The sequence below is a fragment of the Balaenoptera borealis genome (genome assembly GCF_965194805.1).
Source record: "Balaenoptera borealis genome assembly, chromosome: 7".
NCBI classification, from domain to species: Eukaryota; Metazoa; Chordata; class Mammalia; order Artiodactyla; family Balaenopteridae; genus Balaenoptera; species Balaenoptera borealis.
The window spans coordinates 85,045,481-85,062,387 of NC_138864.1; the positions used below are offsets into that span (position 1 = coordinate 85,045,481).

The following is a 16,907-nucleotide window of genomic DNA, read 5'->3' on the forward strand; positions in this document are numbered from 1 at the left end:
TGGGGATATATGTATATGTATAACTGATTCACTTTGTTATATAGCAGAAACTAACACACCATTATAAAGCAATTATACTCCAATAAAGATGTTAAAAAAATATTCTTGTGGGTTACTAAAATCTGCCTAGTACTTTATGAAATATTTAAAGAAATATATCTACCTCAGTTGAGTTGTAGTGGGATAATGATGACTTTGAAAGCTAGTCAATTTTTTTTTCTTTAACATGGCTGTAGAAGGTAAATAAATACATGAGTAAAACGAAATGAAACTTAGCAAGAAAAGTTTAAACAAAGGTAGATTATTTTTGTATCCTGGGCTGTTTTTCCCCTAATGTCCAAAGCAAACCTACAAGATCTAAAGCTTTTTAATGTAGCATTTGTGTCATTTAGTTTTCCTACATGAAGCCACCAACTTTACCTGACTAATTATTGACTGAAGCCAAATAACTGCACTTAAAATTCAACTAACCAGCTGAGTCCACACTAGTACACCTGCCCCTAACATGAAAAAGGAATCACAGCTATTCCCAGTCCAAATGAATCATCCAATAGACAAGCATATATTCAAAGAGACCAGCATCTGATGGGGTATCAAGATATATTTACAAGTGTCTACCATTCATCAAATGAGGTATCCACATACTCCAAACTTACAGATCCCTGGAAAAGGTCTCAAGCAAGATCATTCTGATAAAGGTTGAAGGTTTGATACATGAAAAGGGCCTCAAATTCTTTAACACTCTTCCATCAAGAGATGTAATCTATATCCCCTTCTCTTGACTCTGGGTGGATTCTGCAATAGCTTGACCAGTAAGATACAGAAGAAGTGACATTAAGCCAGTTTCAGGGAGACTAGCACCTTCCACTCCTTTTCTCTTGGAACACGTGGCCTAGGAAGCCAGCTAAGAGTGCAACACCCCTGAGACCACCATGCAGTAGAAGCCCAAACTCCTGGAGACATTCTGGAGGATGAAAGCCATGTGCAGAGAGAGAAAGAAAGAAGGAGCACCGAAGCTCCCAACACGCGAGTGAAGAATCAATCTTGAAAGTGGATCCTCCATCCACATCAGTCCCAGCTGACACCAGGTGGGTCAGATCCAAACCACCCAGACAAGTCCTTCCTGAATTCCTGACCTATAAAATCATGAGCAAAGTAAAACCCTTGTTCTAAGCCATAAGTGTGGGGATGGTTTGTTACTCAATGACAGATTAGTAGACATGGATATATTTCACATGAGAATATGCATGTGATTAAAAGCAGAAGAGCTCACACCAAGCCTCTATTAATTTGCACTTTATAAGACTTCAATAAAGCTGACACAAACCAGTTTTTTTTTACATCGACATAAAAATGCAACAGCTTTCACATCAGATATGCAAAACTATGCTTTCCCAAAAAATTGACACAGTAATTTGAAACCTGACAGGTTTGAGCAGTTCTCTTGAGAAACTCCCTCTTACCTGTCTATTTATCTCCCCTTAAAATTGAGGCAACTTTGAAACATCTCATACCCCAAGTTAACTACATGTGAAAATGATAAATTACCTTTTACTACTAAAGACTACTATACCCTCTAATCTGAGTGATTAATTTACGCCCTGCTCAGTGGTTCACATGCAATTACTACCATGAGCCTGATGAACCTGAACAAGACAGAATTATTCGGCCATCTGTATAAGCTCGCTATATTTAGAAAAGTATAGCAACCTCTAGGAAGCTTTTAAAGTTTTAGTTCATTTTCTCTCAATGATTTGTGCACCTGCACAATGCACATCAAATGATGACACCACTACTTTGGATTACTGACTTTATTTGGAAACCATAGGACATAGGAGCCTCTACTATGAGATGAGACCCACTAGAAAAGGTCAGATTAAAGTCGTCACTGAAAGTACCATTGTTGAGACCTATTGGAAGATTTTAATTGCAACAGCAATTTTTGATCTCATATAATCTGTTTAAAGCCATAATACCAAAGTCAATCAATGAAAAGCAGACACTAGCCTTTTAGACTGAGCTGTAGTCTTCTGCTGCTTGGTGAACAGAAGGTCTAAGCAACTCTATTTCTTTGGAATGTGCTTTCCAAACTCTTCTCAATAAAACAGAGTAATGGCGGGTGAAGACAGATGATATTCTACTTTAAATTACCCTTTCCATGGTTAAATCAAAAGACTGCCCTTAAAGGAATTTGCATCTATGTTTTGAGCTCAACAGCATTTTGTCAGCAAATCAGGCAAAGGAGAATCCAAACACTAAACATGCATTTGCAAACCTTTTCTGCTCCACCTATATGGGCTTCACACATGCCCTCAGCCCAGCCCCACTCTGGTCAAGGTTTTAATAAAATCACTAGATAACTCAGCAGTAACAAGCTTTTTAAGCCACTGGATCCACTCTCATGTGAAGGTGTACACTTACTGTGCCACACTAAATGCCTGCAATCAATTTTCAATTACAGAAACAGTAGCGACTCGAAGATAAAGCAGGCAACTCGCTGAGAAGGATCTGAGAGACTGTTTATTACAATGAACATCCACCATGAGCCAGACTTGCGAAGAGTTGTGACACAAAGGAGTCAACCAACCAGTTCCCCTTTCTCAGAGGGACGCTCTTACCTCTGGGACGTTTTCTTATATTTCCTCCTGTGGGAAAAGAAGCATAAACACACATCAGAAAAGAGTTTGCGGCAGGTGGTAGGTTAGAAAAAGATAGCTTCAGCGGGGATGGATGCAGAGGTGAACACTTTGTAGAAAGTCCTCTCTGTGAGGCTTGTGGGTCTCGAAGCCCACTTAAAAGTTTTGGATTATTGTGTTACATTGTGGTTGGATGCAGAGAATCATAGTCTTATCAGCTACACACAGCATCCCAAGAGCTCAACGGCTCTGCCCCCGATATTCTGCTCTTTCCCCTCTGAGAGCACTGTAGCATCTGGGTTGAGATCAGACCTTAAAGACGGCAAGATCCAGGTTCATATATCAGCCCTTCATTCACCAGGTTCATGGAGTTGTTGTGGAGTAAGTGGGCAGAGGCTGTGAAGCGTGTCTTGTATCTGGCACGTATTAAATGGTCCACAACTCTTAGCTATTTGTACCGTCATTACTGTTACTATCATCCCCATCAGCTAGCACTGAAGTCCCTTTAAAGACCTGCCTTTTAAAATGTAAATGTGTAATCATGCAACTAAACCATTAAGACCAGACATAAGGTCTTCAGAGAAGGAAGACGTGAGAAAAGGGACAATGAGAAAGTCTAGAAGCAAAAATAGTGAGAGCAGAATCAGGAACTTGCTACTGGCTAAGCTGTGGGCTCAGGCCCCTGGAAGAACACGTCCCCAGGAAGCACAAGCAGCTGGAGTTCTACTCCACCTCTGCTATTTACAGTCCTCACTTAGCCTTGGACAAATCTACTGGGTGCAGGGCTTCTTAATCTATCAAATGGAGGTCACATCTGCTGGGGCTATCTCACCTGGGTCACAGTGGCATTTGAGGAGGAAATGGCCATAAAAGTTTATTTTCCAGTGTATCTCAATGTTTTTCATATTTGTGTCAGCTTTTGTAGGCTCTGAAGACCCTCAGAAGAGTTTTTAAAGACTCTTTAATGGAGGGGATTAAAGGAAAGGAAGTGCTGGGAAAGGAAAACCCATCTCCCGGTAGCATCTCCAGGAAGGGCAATGCAGCTGTCCTTGGTTCCACACCGACATTCCCATTACAGTCACTGCACCAGGAAGCCAAGCCACTGATTTGCTAATAGAGCTACATGTCACACATGCTTTTAAAAAAGGCACAGATGTTTCAAATTCAGAATCCCTATGACCTGTGACATCTCTGTTTAAATGAAAACATACATGGCAGTGTGACATATTAAGGGAAGTAAGCAGCATGCAGCACCGAACCCACAATGTGATCTTGACCTGATAGGTACTGATACCTATTTATCTATAAGGAAAAACACCAGAGTGATAATCATGAGCCCAGGGTAGCAGGTTAATGAATCATTACTTTTATTTTTACTTCTATGAATTTTCTATATTTTCTATTTTAAATGAGCATTATGATTATAATTAGAATAATTATAAAAATTTGTAAAATATTCACATACAGTCACATATACAGATATATACATCTATAGGAAGAATATACAGAGATATTTACAAGTTTGAATTATATCATATATGTAGGGAGGAAGGTCAACTAACAGATGGGTTAGGGCTTGGGCTTGAGAGCAAACTACCTGTGTTCGATCTTGGCTGTGGCACTCAGCTCTACAGTGTTGGACCAGATATTCAACCCCTCTGAGCCTCACTTTCTTTATCTGTAAAGTGGGAATAATCAGAGCACCTCTCTCAAGACCTTGTGGTGAGAAATAAATGAGATAACCCACCTGAATGTCAGCTCCCCGAAGGCAGATTCTTTGTATGCCGCCCCACTGTATCCCACTGCTTAAAACAGTGTTTTGCACTCCCTCCGAAAGCTGTGACGGGTGTGCACTGACCATCCTGGACCACCCCCCCCACCCCAGCAGTGATAGCTCACACGCTGTAGGCAGTAGCAAAGGCAGAGGTTTCATCCACAGGCACAGAGCACAGTGAGCTGTGGGTGTGACCCACGCCCTTGGCCCTCGTTCGAACTGCTGTCTAATGAACCAGGCTCAGGAGTCTCTGGCAAGACTGGAAAATAACCCAGTGAGAGTGTGCAAGGACCAAAGGTAAGGGGGCAGTCGGGGCACATGGATGCCCCTGGTTCCTACCCAGAAACTCAACTAGTTCTGTCAACAGAGTGTATCTTCAGAGGCCAGAAGAAGACAACCTTTGCTATTGGCTTCCACAGAATTCTCCCAACATTTGCCAAGGATCATACAAAGGCACTGCTGGGAACGCTGAGTGCATCAAAATGAACAAAAATAAGAATAGCTTCCAATTTCAGCACCTACTAGTAACAAGCACTTAACATACATCACTAATCCTCATAATAACTCTACTAAGATCCACTCTCTGAAAGAATCTGAATCCTAAAAAAGGAAATTAATACATGTTACCAAAAGTGTTCTATTATAACAACCAAGACAAGGGGTGGTGGCTCAGGAAGCTTTGTGAAAGAGGTAGCTTTGATTGATGGGCAGGAGTTCAACAAGGAGAAATATGTAAGTACGTGGGGCAAGCAGGTAAGAAGGGCGTGCCTAATGACCTCAAACCAGCCCAGCCCAGCCAGATTCAGAGGCAGATAGCAGGTTCTAAGGCTAAAAAGTACTGAGCTAATCAAGAAAAGTAATAAAATGCATACTTTTTTTTAAAAGATGACACCTGAGAGAAGGGGTCACCTGTTGCATTGCCTTGTGGAAAGACAATAGGGTTCTGGAATGTGATAAACCTGGTTCAAAATCCAACTTCTCCCTCTCTAGCTGCGAGACTCACACAAGCTCTACACTAAAGCAAGCTTTAGCTTCCACATCTATAAAATGGGAGGAATTATCTCAGAGAACATAATGCACTGAATTTGCCAGGTACCATGCATGCCATGTAAGGGGAATTCTAAAAGGTTTAGGACCCTTTCCCCTTGTTTTGAGTTTCTTGAGCTCAGGGGTCCTGTCATATGGGTCTCTGTACCTATCCCAAGGGCATGCACATCGACTGGCACATGGTTGGTACACAACAAATGTCTGCTGGCAAAATAAATACATCATTTGTAGCTGCCACCCACACATATCAAAACATGGGTTGTGCGTTTGGTAGACCCAAAAAAGAGAGACCAAAAAATCTGATTTTCAGTCCAACTCACCTTCCCAACATTCACTTCCCACCTTCATAGATGCATTCCTGACTTCACAGATTCTGAAGCTCTCCCTTCCCATCTTGTCCCATTTAGACAGACAGCCCCCATGTCCAAAGAGACCCAACCCAAACAGTGTCATCTTACACTGGAGCTGGAAGGTCAGCACTTAAAGCACAAGAGAAAATACAGATCCACGGAAATTACTCTACTCAAGGTCCTACTCACAGATCATCTTGACTGGGCGAGATGGTGAGGCTTGAGTCCTACTCATCCTTCAGCTTTCAGCTTTCAGCTGAGTCATCACTTTCTCCCGAAAACCTTCTAGGGCCTCCCAAACTGGATCATCCCTTTTGTGTGTTCCATGGTGGCCAGAGCTCGTCTGTTACGCTGATGGCAAGATCGACGGCTTGTCCACTATCTGCTAGTGTTTCTCCCTTGCCTAACATGGTGCTTGACAAATGACAGCTGTTCAATATACTGCTGTTGCGTGAATGAGTGAATTTATCAAGACACTGATCAAAATGCTTTCTTTCTACTCATTTTTTTTCTGTTTAGTGATGAGTTACTACAAGCAGTGAGGCCATCTACCACAGTCACGGTTTTCTACACACAGGAGGAATGCAATGAGAGAAGGCTGGCGGGGGCAAGCTGGGGAGGAGGGTCACAGTTGTTGAGCATCTCCTCTGTTCCATGTGTGTTACATAAATTAACTCACTTTGACCTCCTACAGACCCTAGGAGGTTTACCTCACTTTATACTTGATGGCAATGAGGCTCAGAGAGGTTAAGTAACTTGACTAAGGACACAGAACCTTGAACTGGTTGAGACAGAAAGCAAACTCTGAAGCCCTCAAAGAAAATTGAGGAAATTAGTCAAAGAAGTCAAAGGATGCCTGGAGGAAATTTAGACCCTCGACAAAAACAAACAAAACCAACCACAGAACATACTGGGCTCTTTCCATCCAAACGCAGGAAATGAGCTGGAAAAGAACCTAGTTTATTCTTGGCCTTTTGTTTTTAAGAACTTCAACAGAATTTGCCCCTGATTCATAATCTTAAAGACAAAGGGAATGTATTTAAATGTTCTGTTTTGGTTTCTCAAACTTACTTTAAATTTATAATTTTTTGAAACTTATAACAATACATCACAAGTCTCAAGATTCACGTAGCTAGACTGAGCTAATTCAGACCACAGAGAACGACCAGGAGCTGCTGTGCTCTGGTGTCTCGGCAGTGTGGGAGATGGAGAGAGCACACCTGCACACTGAGGCAGAAGGCAGGCCATCTTCACGAGGCCAGGCTGAGGAAACCGCATGGATGAAGGCCTAGAGCACTTTGCAAACCCTGTTCCCCGGAATGCCCTCTACCCGGAATGCCCTCTACCCTTCACTCACTCACACACACACACACACACATACATACATACATACATGGCATTGTTTGTCTATTCATTTGTTTTTTAAAGAGAGGCATTACAGTATAGTGCTTAGGATCACTTACTTAAGCTAAATCCCTTCTTCAACTTACTGTGTCCAACAAGCTATGTGACCTTTGGCAACTTACATCACTTTCCCAACCACCAGTTTCCTTATCTGTAAAAGTTGGGTAACAATAATACGCACTTCACAGGTTGATGTGAGAGTTGAATGTAATAATGAATGTAAAGTTTTAGCACAGTGTTGGGCATCCAGTAAATGTTCAAGAACGAGTCAGCTACTATATTTATAACAATAGTACTGCATAAGTAATAACGGTATTATAATTCCATAGGTTTCCAAATTTTGTTTAAAAAAAAAAGCCTTTCGTTGATTAAAAAAGTTTTAAAAAGAAGTTTAAGATTGTTTTCTAAAGTAGAAAAATTGAATACTCCCAGTTCTCCTCATCTTAGAACACTTGAGCCACAAAGAAAGCAGGTGCTAATCTCAGTCCTACTAAGCAGAGGAACTGAAACTCTGCCCAGCTCTCCTCACTCCCCCCATGCCCAAGGGAGCTGCAGGCTGTATACACTCTGACACCCACCCAGCAGTGGTCCCTGTTAGCCTAGCAGACCCACACACTTTCCTCTAATGTCAAAAGCTGGGTCGTTGCTCAGAAAGCAGGAAAAAAAGAAAGTAAAATTAGATATTTAGGAACTGGACACCATGATAATCCTTAGAAATATCTAAAATTATCTTTTAAGAAAAAACCTTTTTATCGATAATTCCCTAAAAACTGAAGCCCAGTGAGTTGCTTACACAGAATCCCTAAGCATCCTCTAGAAGTTATAACTCAGCACAGAGATATCATGCTATAACTAGAATTACTGATTGACCACATCCACTTACCTATTAGGCAAATTAAAAGACTCCTGGTCTTCACTGAAAATCAATGTCTGTTTAACTCTGGAATGTTTCTATGAAATCGTGGATTGCCCAAGAAGTATCAAATAGTGTGTATGTGTTATGTGTGCATGCGTGTGTACAGAACAGGGGAAGTGATAAGCTGGAAAAATCTCCCCTGGAAGGCTTCAGTCCATTTACATCCAGCTGATCACATTCTGACAAGTGGCTACTGAGACGGGAGTATCATCAAAGAGCAAAGAGCATTGACCTCCAATATTTAAAACGGTTCCCCAAAGCTGTCCATGGCTGTGTCATCTAGACCTTGAACTTCAAGACCCTGCACTTCATTTTACCTCTCTTGGCCCCAATTAGGGAGAGAAGGGACGAAACTAAGCAAGCATAAGGAGTGATTCCGGCCACAGTACACCTGGACCTGCCTAAGGGCAGAGTAGAGACAGCAAGGAAATAGCAAAAAAGAGACAACAGTGTGGCAGACGCAGGATGCTTTTAAAGAGCTTTGTTTGCTTTTTGATGGCTAGCAGTTTGCAAAATACTGGGCATACCCACAATCACACGTAAGTTTCACAGACTCCAAAGTCAAACAGATGACTTGGGAATCATTCCTGATAGCCTGGGTGAGTGAGAGTCAATTAAGCGTTGAGGTTATATCATGAAGCACCTGGCAGTCTTTCACTTTTTTAAAGTGAGTATCTTTAAGAGCCATATGGTTGCTGCAATAATGAGGTTTATAAGTAGGCTTAATATTCAAACAAGCTGGCTTAGAAAAACCAAAACTTGTGCTTGGTCTCTAAGTTGACAGCAAGATACCTCCCAGTTGAGCACAAGAAGATTTTCTGATCTGGGAAGTTGAATATGCAACAACTCCACACACACAGTGAGAAGTCCAGTTCTGTCTGCAATGTTCTCCAGGGTTTCTGGGCAATAATGACTCACTCTGCTCCAGATCCCATCAGATCTCGTCTCCATCCTTCCTTACTGAGGTCACTACTGCTGCCGATGCACAGATAGCTTTGGAAATGCACAGATAGCCTGGTTCTCAGGCCTCAAGTTCCCTCAAGGGAGAGGAGATTGGGGGACAGGCTCAGAAAAAAAAGTGCACAGCAAAACTCAGGGAGTTAAGTACATGTTCTCACGAGTTCAGGTCACATGCGGCTCACTCGTGGGAAAGTGGACTGAGATAAAATGCCACAAATATCCGTGAAATGATCGAGGATCTGAATGATCCTCTGATCCTCTGGTTTTGTTTTTTACTGGCATATGGGGTGCCGACTGAACAAAACTGGATATCGCTAGAAACTTCCACCGAATCTGTCTTAAATCATTTGTATGAACTACTTTAGATGTTGCTGAGAATGGAAGGTCCTTGTACATTTCTTCTCATTTCTCCCAGTGATTTCATTTCCATGATACCCATGTTAAAACCTAGATTTGCAAAGCTATATATACTGATTGCTTTATGGCCTTTCCCATATTTTTAACAAGTAAATGCCAATGAGAAAATACATATAAATTGCGGTTTCCTGGCACCTTCCAGGAGACTATTTGGGGAAGGGGCGGGGAGAAGAAAGATATTAGAGAAAATGAGAAACTTTCTTCTCTTACTAGCTCAAATATTTCTTAACTGATGAGCTACAGAATGAAAATCCATGTGGGCAACAATTCTATTTTCCTGGTTGGCCAAAGATCCAAGGCAGGACAAAAAATAAAAAATAATGAAATAATATAAACTCACTTTCACTTGGAATAACCCAATAATTAGGAGGGAGTTGGTTTTGCTTAAATTTTCTACAGAATTTTTCTGCCAGGTTGTCTATTGGGGAAAATTGTCCTACAGATTCACACCCTTTCATTTAGGGCTCTTAGAAAAGGAAGATCATGTTTGGGGACAGCAACTCCCAAAGTACAAAATTCCAATATGTTTAACCCAAAGTGATGAGATCAAATTCAAATGAAGGAAGCCTTCGAGAGTGTGGTTTGGGGTTGAGCATGGTAAATCAGAAAAATGAGAGAATGCTAATCCGAAACACAGCTGTAAATAAGATGATCAATGTTTAACTCACTTCTGGAAGCAAATGTGTTTCTATCTAATGCCGGCTGGGCAGTGGAAACAGGAGAAATCCTTGAGGAGAAGGTTTAGTTCAAACTAAACAACCCCACAGGAAGCCCCACCTGGACTGGCACCAACTCACAGTCAATCCACCCCGCGCCGGATGTGCCCACATTCCCACAGGGCTGTGTCTTCATTGCTTCCCCTCCCCAGACCCCTCGTCTAGCTGCAGACAGCTGGCCAGACACAAAAATCCAAATCTCCTGTTCATGCTTGTTTCTCTCCTGGGCCTGGGTTAAAAATTCCAGCACTCAGATTACTGTCTAAAAGGCCCCAAAATAGGACCCCTCCCCAAAGAAAGCTGAAATCTTCCTCTGAAGAGCATTATTTTTGAGCAAACCAAGGACCATTTCCCTCTAGCTTAAAATCTACTGCTTAAAGCTGGGCAGTGAGCTAATCAGTGGCGCCAATGAAAAAATATGGAAAGGTTGTTAAAGAAAACAGAAAGTAAATGTCATGCTTGTAGAAGTCCAAGTAGTACTTTTTTGCATAAATGACCTATCCCTCCATTCACATATTTACAACCACTTGCAGCGTTACAAGTACAATAAAACTGTGTGGGTGGGAATGGAAGAGATCTTTGTGACCTCCTTCCTGGGAGCCTGTCTTCTGTTTCTATAAACATCAATGAGAAAGGCTGCAAACAAAAATATTTCTTAATATCTGTGACAACACTGCCAGAGTGGAGATAAATCCAAAGGACTGAGACAAAACCTCCCTCTTCACAGATATTTCCCTGTAATTAGGGGAGGGGTAGGTTTTTTAATTGAATTATCCAGAGAGATGCTTGAATTCTCTACTCTGTTATCCCCATGTAGATTTAGCCAGAACAAAAACTGTATCTTCTGCCAAGTTTAACTTCAGTGACCAGTCTAATGTTTTTAAGCCTTTCCTATCTCCCCAAGTAGTACCTCCTTCCTCCTCTCCTCCACCCTTCCTCCCAACTTGTTATCAAAACCTACTCCCGGCAGAAAGCAGCTATTGGCCATTTACAATTCCAGGTGAATGTAAGTCAATACAACAGCTCCTTGAAAGCAGATGTCCTTCCTATTTCCTCTAAAATCTTCTCTCACAGTAGAATCATCTATAGAAGGCTCTTCTCTGGACATAGGCTCTGTAAATTTCAACAATTTAAATATGGCAAAAGTAAGGCCGATCCCCAAAATACAGAAAAAAGAAAAAAAAAAAAACCCACTCAGCTAGCAGATGCACTCTTAGGGACCATTTTGAGCGCCACTGTCAACTGAATCAGTTGAGCATTCGAATCAGATTCTCCTCAGCTACAGTTATGCTCATTGAAAGTATCCAAGACTCCCAGAAATGGGTGCTTGGAACAATTCTTTCATTTTTTTAACCATGACTAATTTCAGTTAGTAGTTTTATAGACAGAATGGCGGTTCTAAACATTTATGAAGCCTGATTTACAATAATTCATCCTTATATTTCACAAATGAGCTACACAGGACCCTGTTCATGAAAGTGTTTATAGTTTCTCATAGTTAGCAGACAGGGTTCCAAGTAACAACCTAGAGTAGTATACTAAATATAAAATACTTTGGGGGAGTTAATTTAAAGGTATTGTAAGACCCCTTAGAGTCATCCTCAGACAAGACTCAGAGAGGTAGAGGAAAAAAAGGGGTGGGATATTAATCTGAATTTGAACTACTCCTAAAAACACACCTGGAAGTAGCTTTCGAAGACTAATCTTTCACTACCAGATTTACTCAGTGTCTCTAGAGTGTAGGAAAAGTCTTGCTTATTTAAGAATTTTGGTTGTTTGGAATCTGGATAAACAGAATTTAACGCTCTTTGGATGTCTAATAGTGACTTTCTGTCAAAATGCATCCTCACGTTGCTTCTCACTCTTCTACTGGCCTTAAGGGAAAGGAAAGCTGTATTTTGGCAGAATATTGAATACTGGGTCCCTGCAATAGGTCTTTGGAAGGGAGTGGAAAAAAAGGGAGGAAGGTCCATTTTTGGAAGGCCTTAAAGAGCTTCCGGGGAAGAGGCCATGAATGAGGCAGAGCTGATGTGGAGGCGGAGCACCATGGCAGAACTGTGGGTGCGCCAAGAGACGGAGGCCCGGTGTGCGCACGTAGGACCCCCTGGGAGCAGCAGCGCGAGGCGGCGCCCACTGGACAAGCCTAGACAACAGGACAGCCTCCTGCAGGGTCTAGGGAGCCCCCATCCAGCCAAGCTCCACCAGACCCTTCTGCAGGGGGCTGGGCTCCAAGCTCCGAGCCCCACTGCCTGGCTCATGCCTGACAGTCCCCACAGGGTCCGTGATGAGGGCCTCATTCCATTTAGCTTCTTGGGTCATGGTCTCTTTCTGCCTCTGGAATACTGGAAATGACCCTGCCTAGCCCTCAGGTTTCTGTCTTGGCTCCAAACCCATGTTGTGGTGGACATGACACCAAGCAGTCAGTACAAGGGTTCCAAGCAAAGCCACGTAGATTGACTACTAGCTGGTCTTTCCCAAATGTTGAACAAGTAAATGCCAATGAGAAAATATATGTAAACTCATAGTCTTCTGGCAACTTCTGTCAGACTATTTAGAGAGGTCACACTAAACTATGTTCTCTCTACTTGTAAAATTTATAGGAGTATTAATTTAGCATCATTCAGACACATACATGAATACACATATTCACATATACATATATACACACATTATATATATTATGTATAATATGTATTATATCATTATTTTATATATATATATAATTTTTTCTTCTTACTTTGTTGGGCTGTACCTTATATCTCCAACACAGACCTTTCCTTAAATCTCCAGGCCCTCTTATCCAACTGCTCACGTCTCCTCAGGGACATCTTATAGGCCCCTCATATTCAGTATGTCCAAAACTGAGCTCATGATTTCTACTCCTCATTCATTCTGCTGCCACACACAACCAAACTTGCAAACTTGATCCCCCCTCAGTGATCCTGATCTAAGTAAATAGTACCTGTGGATTCAAGCTAAAAACCTGGGAGTTATTCTAAATTCCACATTCTCCCTCACATGCCAAGTCCAAATCCTGTTGAGTCTATCTCCTAAAAATCTCTCAAATCCATCCCCACAGACCTACAGTGGTTTCCCATTGCTAAGGCTCCCTGGCCTAAAAGAAAAGGCAAGATCTGCCCCTCTCTCCAGCTGTGCCTTGAGCCTCCTGTCTCCACACTGTTTTTGCTGCAGCCACTTGGCCTTCTTTTGTCTTCTCGGAGGTGTCATGTCCCTTTGGCTCTTTGCACATGCTATTTTCCCAGGCCTTGGATACCTTAGAAGACTCTTCCTCAACTCTTAACTAACACCTACTTATTCTTCATATCTCAGCTTAAATCTCACTTCTTCAGAGAAGGCGTCCCTGATTCTTAGACCTGGTGTGGGCCCCCTCTTACACGTTTCCACAGCACCCTGTACTTCTTTGCGGCACTCATCACAGTAAATATCTATTTGGCGAATTAGATGTTTAACATTTGCCTCTACCTGTAGACTGAATGCTCCCTAAAGGAGGGGACACTTGTCTTGTTTCCCACTGTATCCCTGGTGCCTAGCATAGTGCCTGCCACATGGTAAGTGCTAGAGAAATGTTTGCTGAGTGAATGAGTGATAGATGAGATTCCTGCATATAGACGAGCGTGTATTCATACAAATTTATAAATAAAACTCATTACCTATAGTTATGAATGATGTCTTCTTGACTGAATTATTCTCTTAAGATTTTTCATGATTTCACAACCTAGGAACATCTAGATTTTTCTTATATTCGTTTATTTTATTTAATAAGAGCTGTCAAAAGGTCTTTAAATAAAGAGTACATTCCAATAAACCTGAAGAATATAGCACTTTGCATGGATTCAGTATACGTTCTCCAGAAATAGAGTATTTTATTTGTTGTAGAATTCATTTGTATTACTAATGGGAAATTGTGATGGTCATTCTCAAAGCTGTTACAGACTACATTATGTGTCTCACATTTAATCATTATTTTTCTTGTCATCTCTCAAAAAGCTATGAAGTGGGTCATGTGAACACTTTCCCTCCATATGGGGAAACTGGAACCAAGGAAAGTAGTTTTCTATGAACCAAAGAAAATTAAAGATGGAAAATGGAGCTAGAAATGAAGAAATCTCTTTGCTTAGGGCTGCTTCCCAACAGACAGACGCTGTAAAACTTAGCCAAAATAATAAACAGCTGCTAAATACTGAGTTGTAATTAGCTAATAAGCTAGCACAACCAAATTCTGATAAGCAAGTGATGATGTACTAATATACGACATTAGTATTCAAGTAAAGAAAATTTCATTCTAAATATAAGAATCCACTTAACCCTTTTTGATATTCACCTCTTTCTCCCCTTCAATATACATTAAGAACATAATTCAGGGAGACTTAACTGGCCTTTATTAGGAAAAGAAAGACTCAAAAACAATCCCTCAAACACAAATGTCTTCCTTCTCTAAATCCTAGGACATTGTGTCAATGTCGTTTACCTAGCAGTTAATTATTGCCCATAATTTTATTGTTGTTGTATAACTTTTCACTTCTATAAAGAATTATCTTGTCTCCCTAACTAGACTCTAAGTTTCCTGAAAGCAGGGCTTTTCTTCTGATACTTTCATTTCTCTTCTGAAGCTCCTAATATCCGGTATAGAATAAGAGCCCAATAAAATTATGCTGAACCATCTGACATTTGCAATTAAATGGGAGAGTGGAAGGCCCCAATTAACACCCTAAAATATGTAATCTGGGGGAAATAAACATCAATTTTAAAAAATTATTCTTTTGGAATTGCTTTATTAGTGAGATTCAGGTGAAGCCCCTCTTCCCTGGGTCATCTGTTCACAAGGCTTTAACTCAGAACCATGACTCTCAGACCCGAGGCTCTAGGCCAAAGGTCTCTCCATAGTTCCAGGCTGCTATCACCACCAGCTACTTGAACCTTCCAGAGGCTGCTCCAGTTCAGCACGTCTAAACCCAAATTTATCATTCTGCTGTATCCAAGCCTGCACTTCTCTCCGTGGTCTCTAACAAGGCAAATGGCACCAAACTCACTAATACATCTGAGACAAAACAAGCTTGGAAGACAACTTCTCCTTCTTTCTCTCTGCTCCATTCTAATGTCAAATGTGCCCCTTATTTTTTCCTCCTTAGTGGCACTACCATAACTGAAGAATCTTCTCCAACTGATCTCCAGGCCTCAAGTCTCATCTCCAATCTGTCCTCCATACTTCTTCCAGAATAGCCATCCTAAAATTCAAATCTCATTGTGTTACTCTCTAGCTTAAAGTCTTTTAACAATTCCTTAGAACTTAAGGGACAAGATGTAAACTCCTTAAAATTACATGCATTCAAAAAAAGATTCCCTGAAAGATGAATGGAGAGTGTCTGGAACACATTTGTATGTGTATGTAATGTGTTCGAAGACCTGCCTCCTTAAACTATGAGCATGTATAGTTTTGAATAAAACAAAAAGTAAATTTTTTAAAATTCCATGTATCACTACCTGGCCCATGCCTTTTATTCCAACTTTATCTCTCACTCCTCCTTGATGTGCCAATGTCTCCCATACCTCTGCACCTTTGTACACTGTTACCTCCATTCACTAGCTTTATCTATCCCTCAATATTGCACTAGATGAGCTGCAAGAGGATACCTCACAACTACCTTTTAAGGAAAATATCTAAGACCTCTGAGGATTGGTTTGTCAGGCAAGGTAACCCTGTTACCTGGACAGCTGATGGACCAGGGACCAATGTAGGGGCCAACTGCTTCTGAGGTGACCTGGGAGATTTCTGTCCAATAGCTCCATGTTGAATGACAGCAACTAGACCCAACCACACCCTCTCTTTTGGGATTACCGGTAAGAGGTGAGCATAGGGAAGGGCACTAGGACCCAGGCTATATTCCTAGTAAGTAGACACAGCTTTTCCAGTTGTGCATAAAAACAGCTCAGAATTCTGAGCTGATGTACTCTGTGCTGACTGGATGACTCCTTGTTTTCCTCACATCTCTGCAAAAGGCTGACATGAATGAAAGGAATCTGTGCAAGTTTCTTCCTTGTGACTCTAAGGACTCCGCTCCAAGTAAGTCTGCAGCTCACTGCTCACACCTTCTCTGGCCCTCCCAGGCAGAGGTAGCTCCCCGTGTATCCTCTGTAACGACAGTCAACACTTCCGGGTGTTCATTTCTTTAGCTATAGCCTTATATCTTACAGCTTTATGGCTTACCTACTTTTGCACAGAGTTTATCAAAGTGCTCGGCACATAACAGACACTCAGTAAACGTTAACCGACTGAACTTCTGTTGCCTGAACACTGATGACCCTATTAAAAATTTCAGATGAGTAGAAAGAAAATACAGATTGAGAAGCCTTTATTAAATAAGAAATACAAAACCAAAGATCCGGGCTTCTTTGCCTCTGGATTTTCCCCCCGCCTTTGATGTATACTTTGGAAAAGTCACTTAAGTTCTCTGTACTTCAGTGGGGGTATTAGTGAAGACTTTCAGAGACAACAAACTCAAAGTAACCTATGCAGGAACACAGCCTGACGTATTCGCGTAGCTGGGACAGCAGAAAGAATCAGAGAAACAACTGCAGGAACTGGGGCTTGTGGGAGCAGACCCAGGGACTTCCACTCCATCTTCTCCCCTCTGCTTCTCTGTAAGTTCTGGTCTGTCTCCTGTCACT

General features: G+C 41.5%; 1 protein-coding gene across 11 annotated transcripts in view; it reads right to left on the bottom strand.

Moving 5' to 3' along the window:
- The window catches only part of PDE1C (phosphodiesterase 1C), a 613,608-nt gene that overhangs the window by 300,153 nt on the left and 296,548 nt on the right, over window positions 1-16,907 (bottom strand). For 9 of the 11 annotated variants that reach the window (XM_082399447.1, XM_082399442.1, XM_082399451.1 and 6 more), the window contains one exon: window positions 2,619-2,645. The exons of the other annotated variants lie outside the window; for them this stretch is intronic. In XM_082399447.1, the coding sequence (XP_082255573.1) occupies window positions 2,619-2,645 (27 nt within the window). The remainder of the gene's footprint in view (window positions 1-2,618; window positions 2,646-16,907) is intronic. 11 annotated transcript variants of the gene reach the window in all.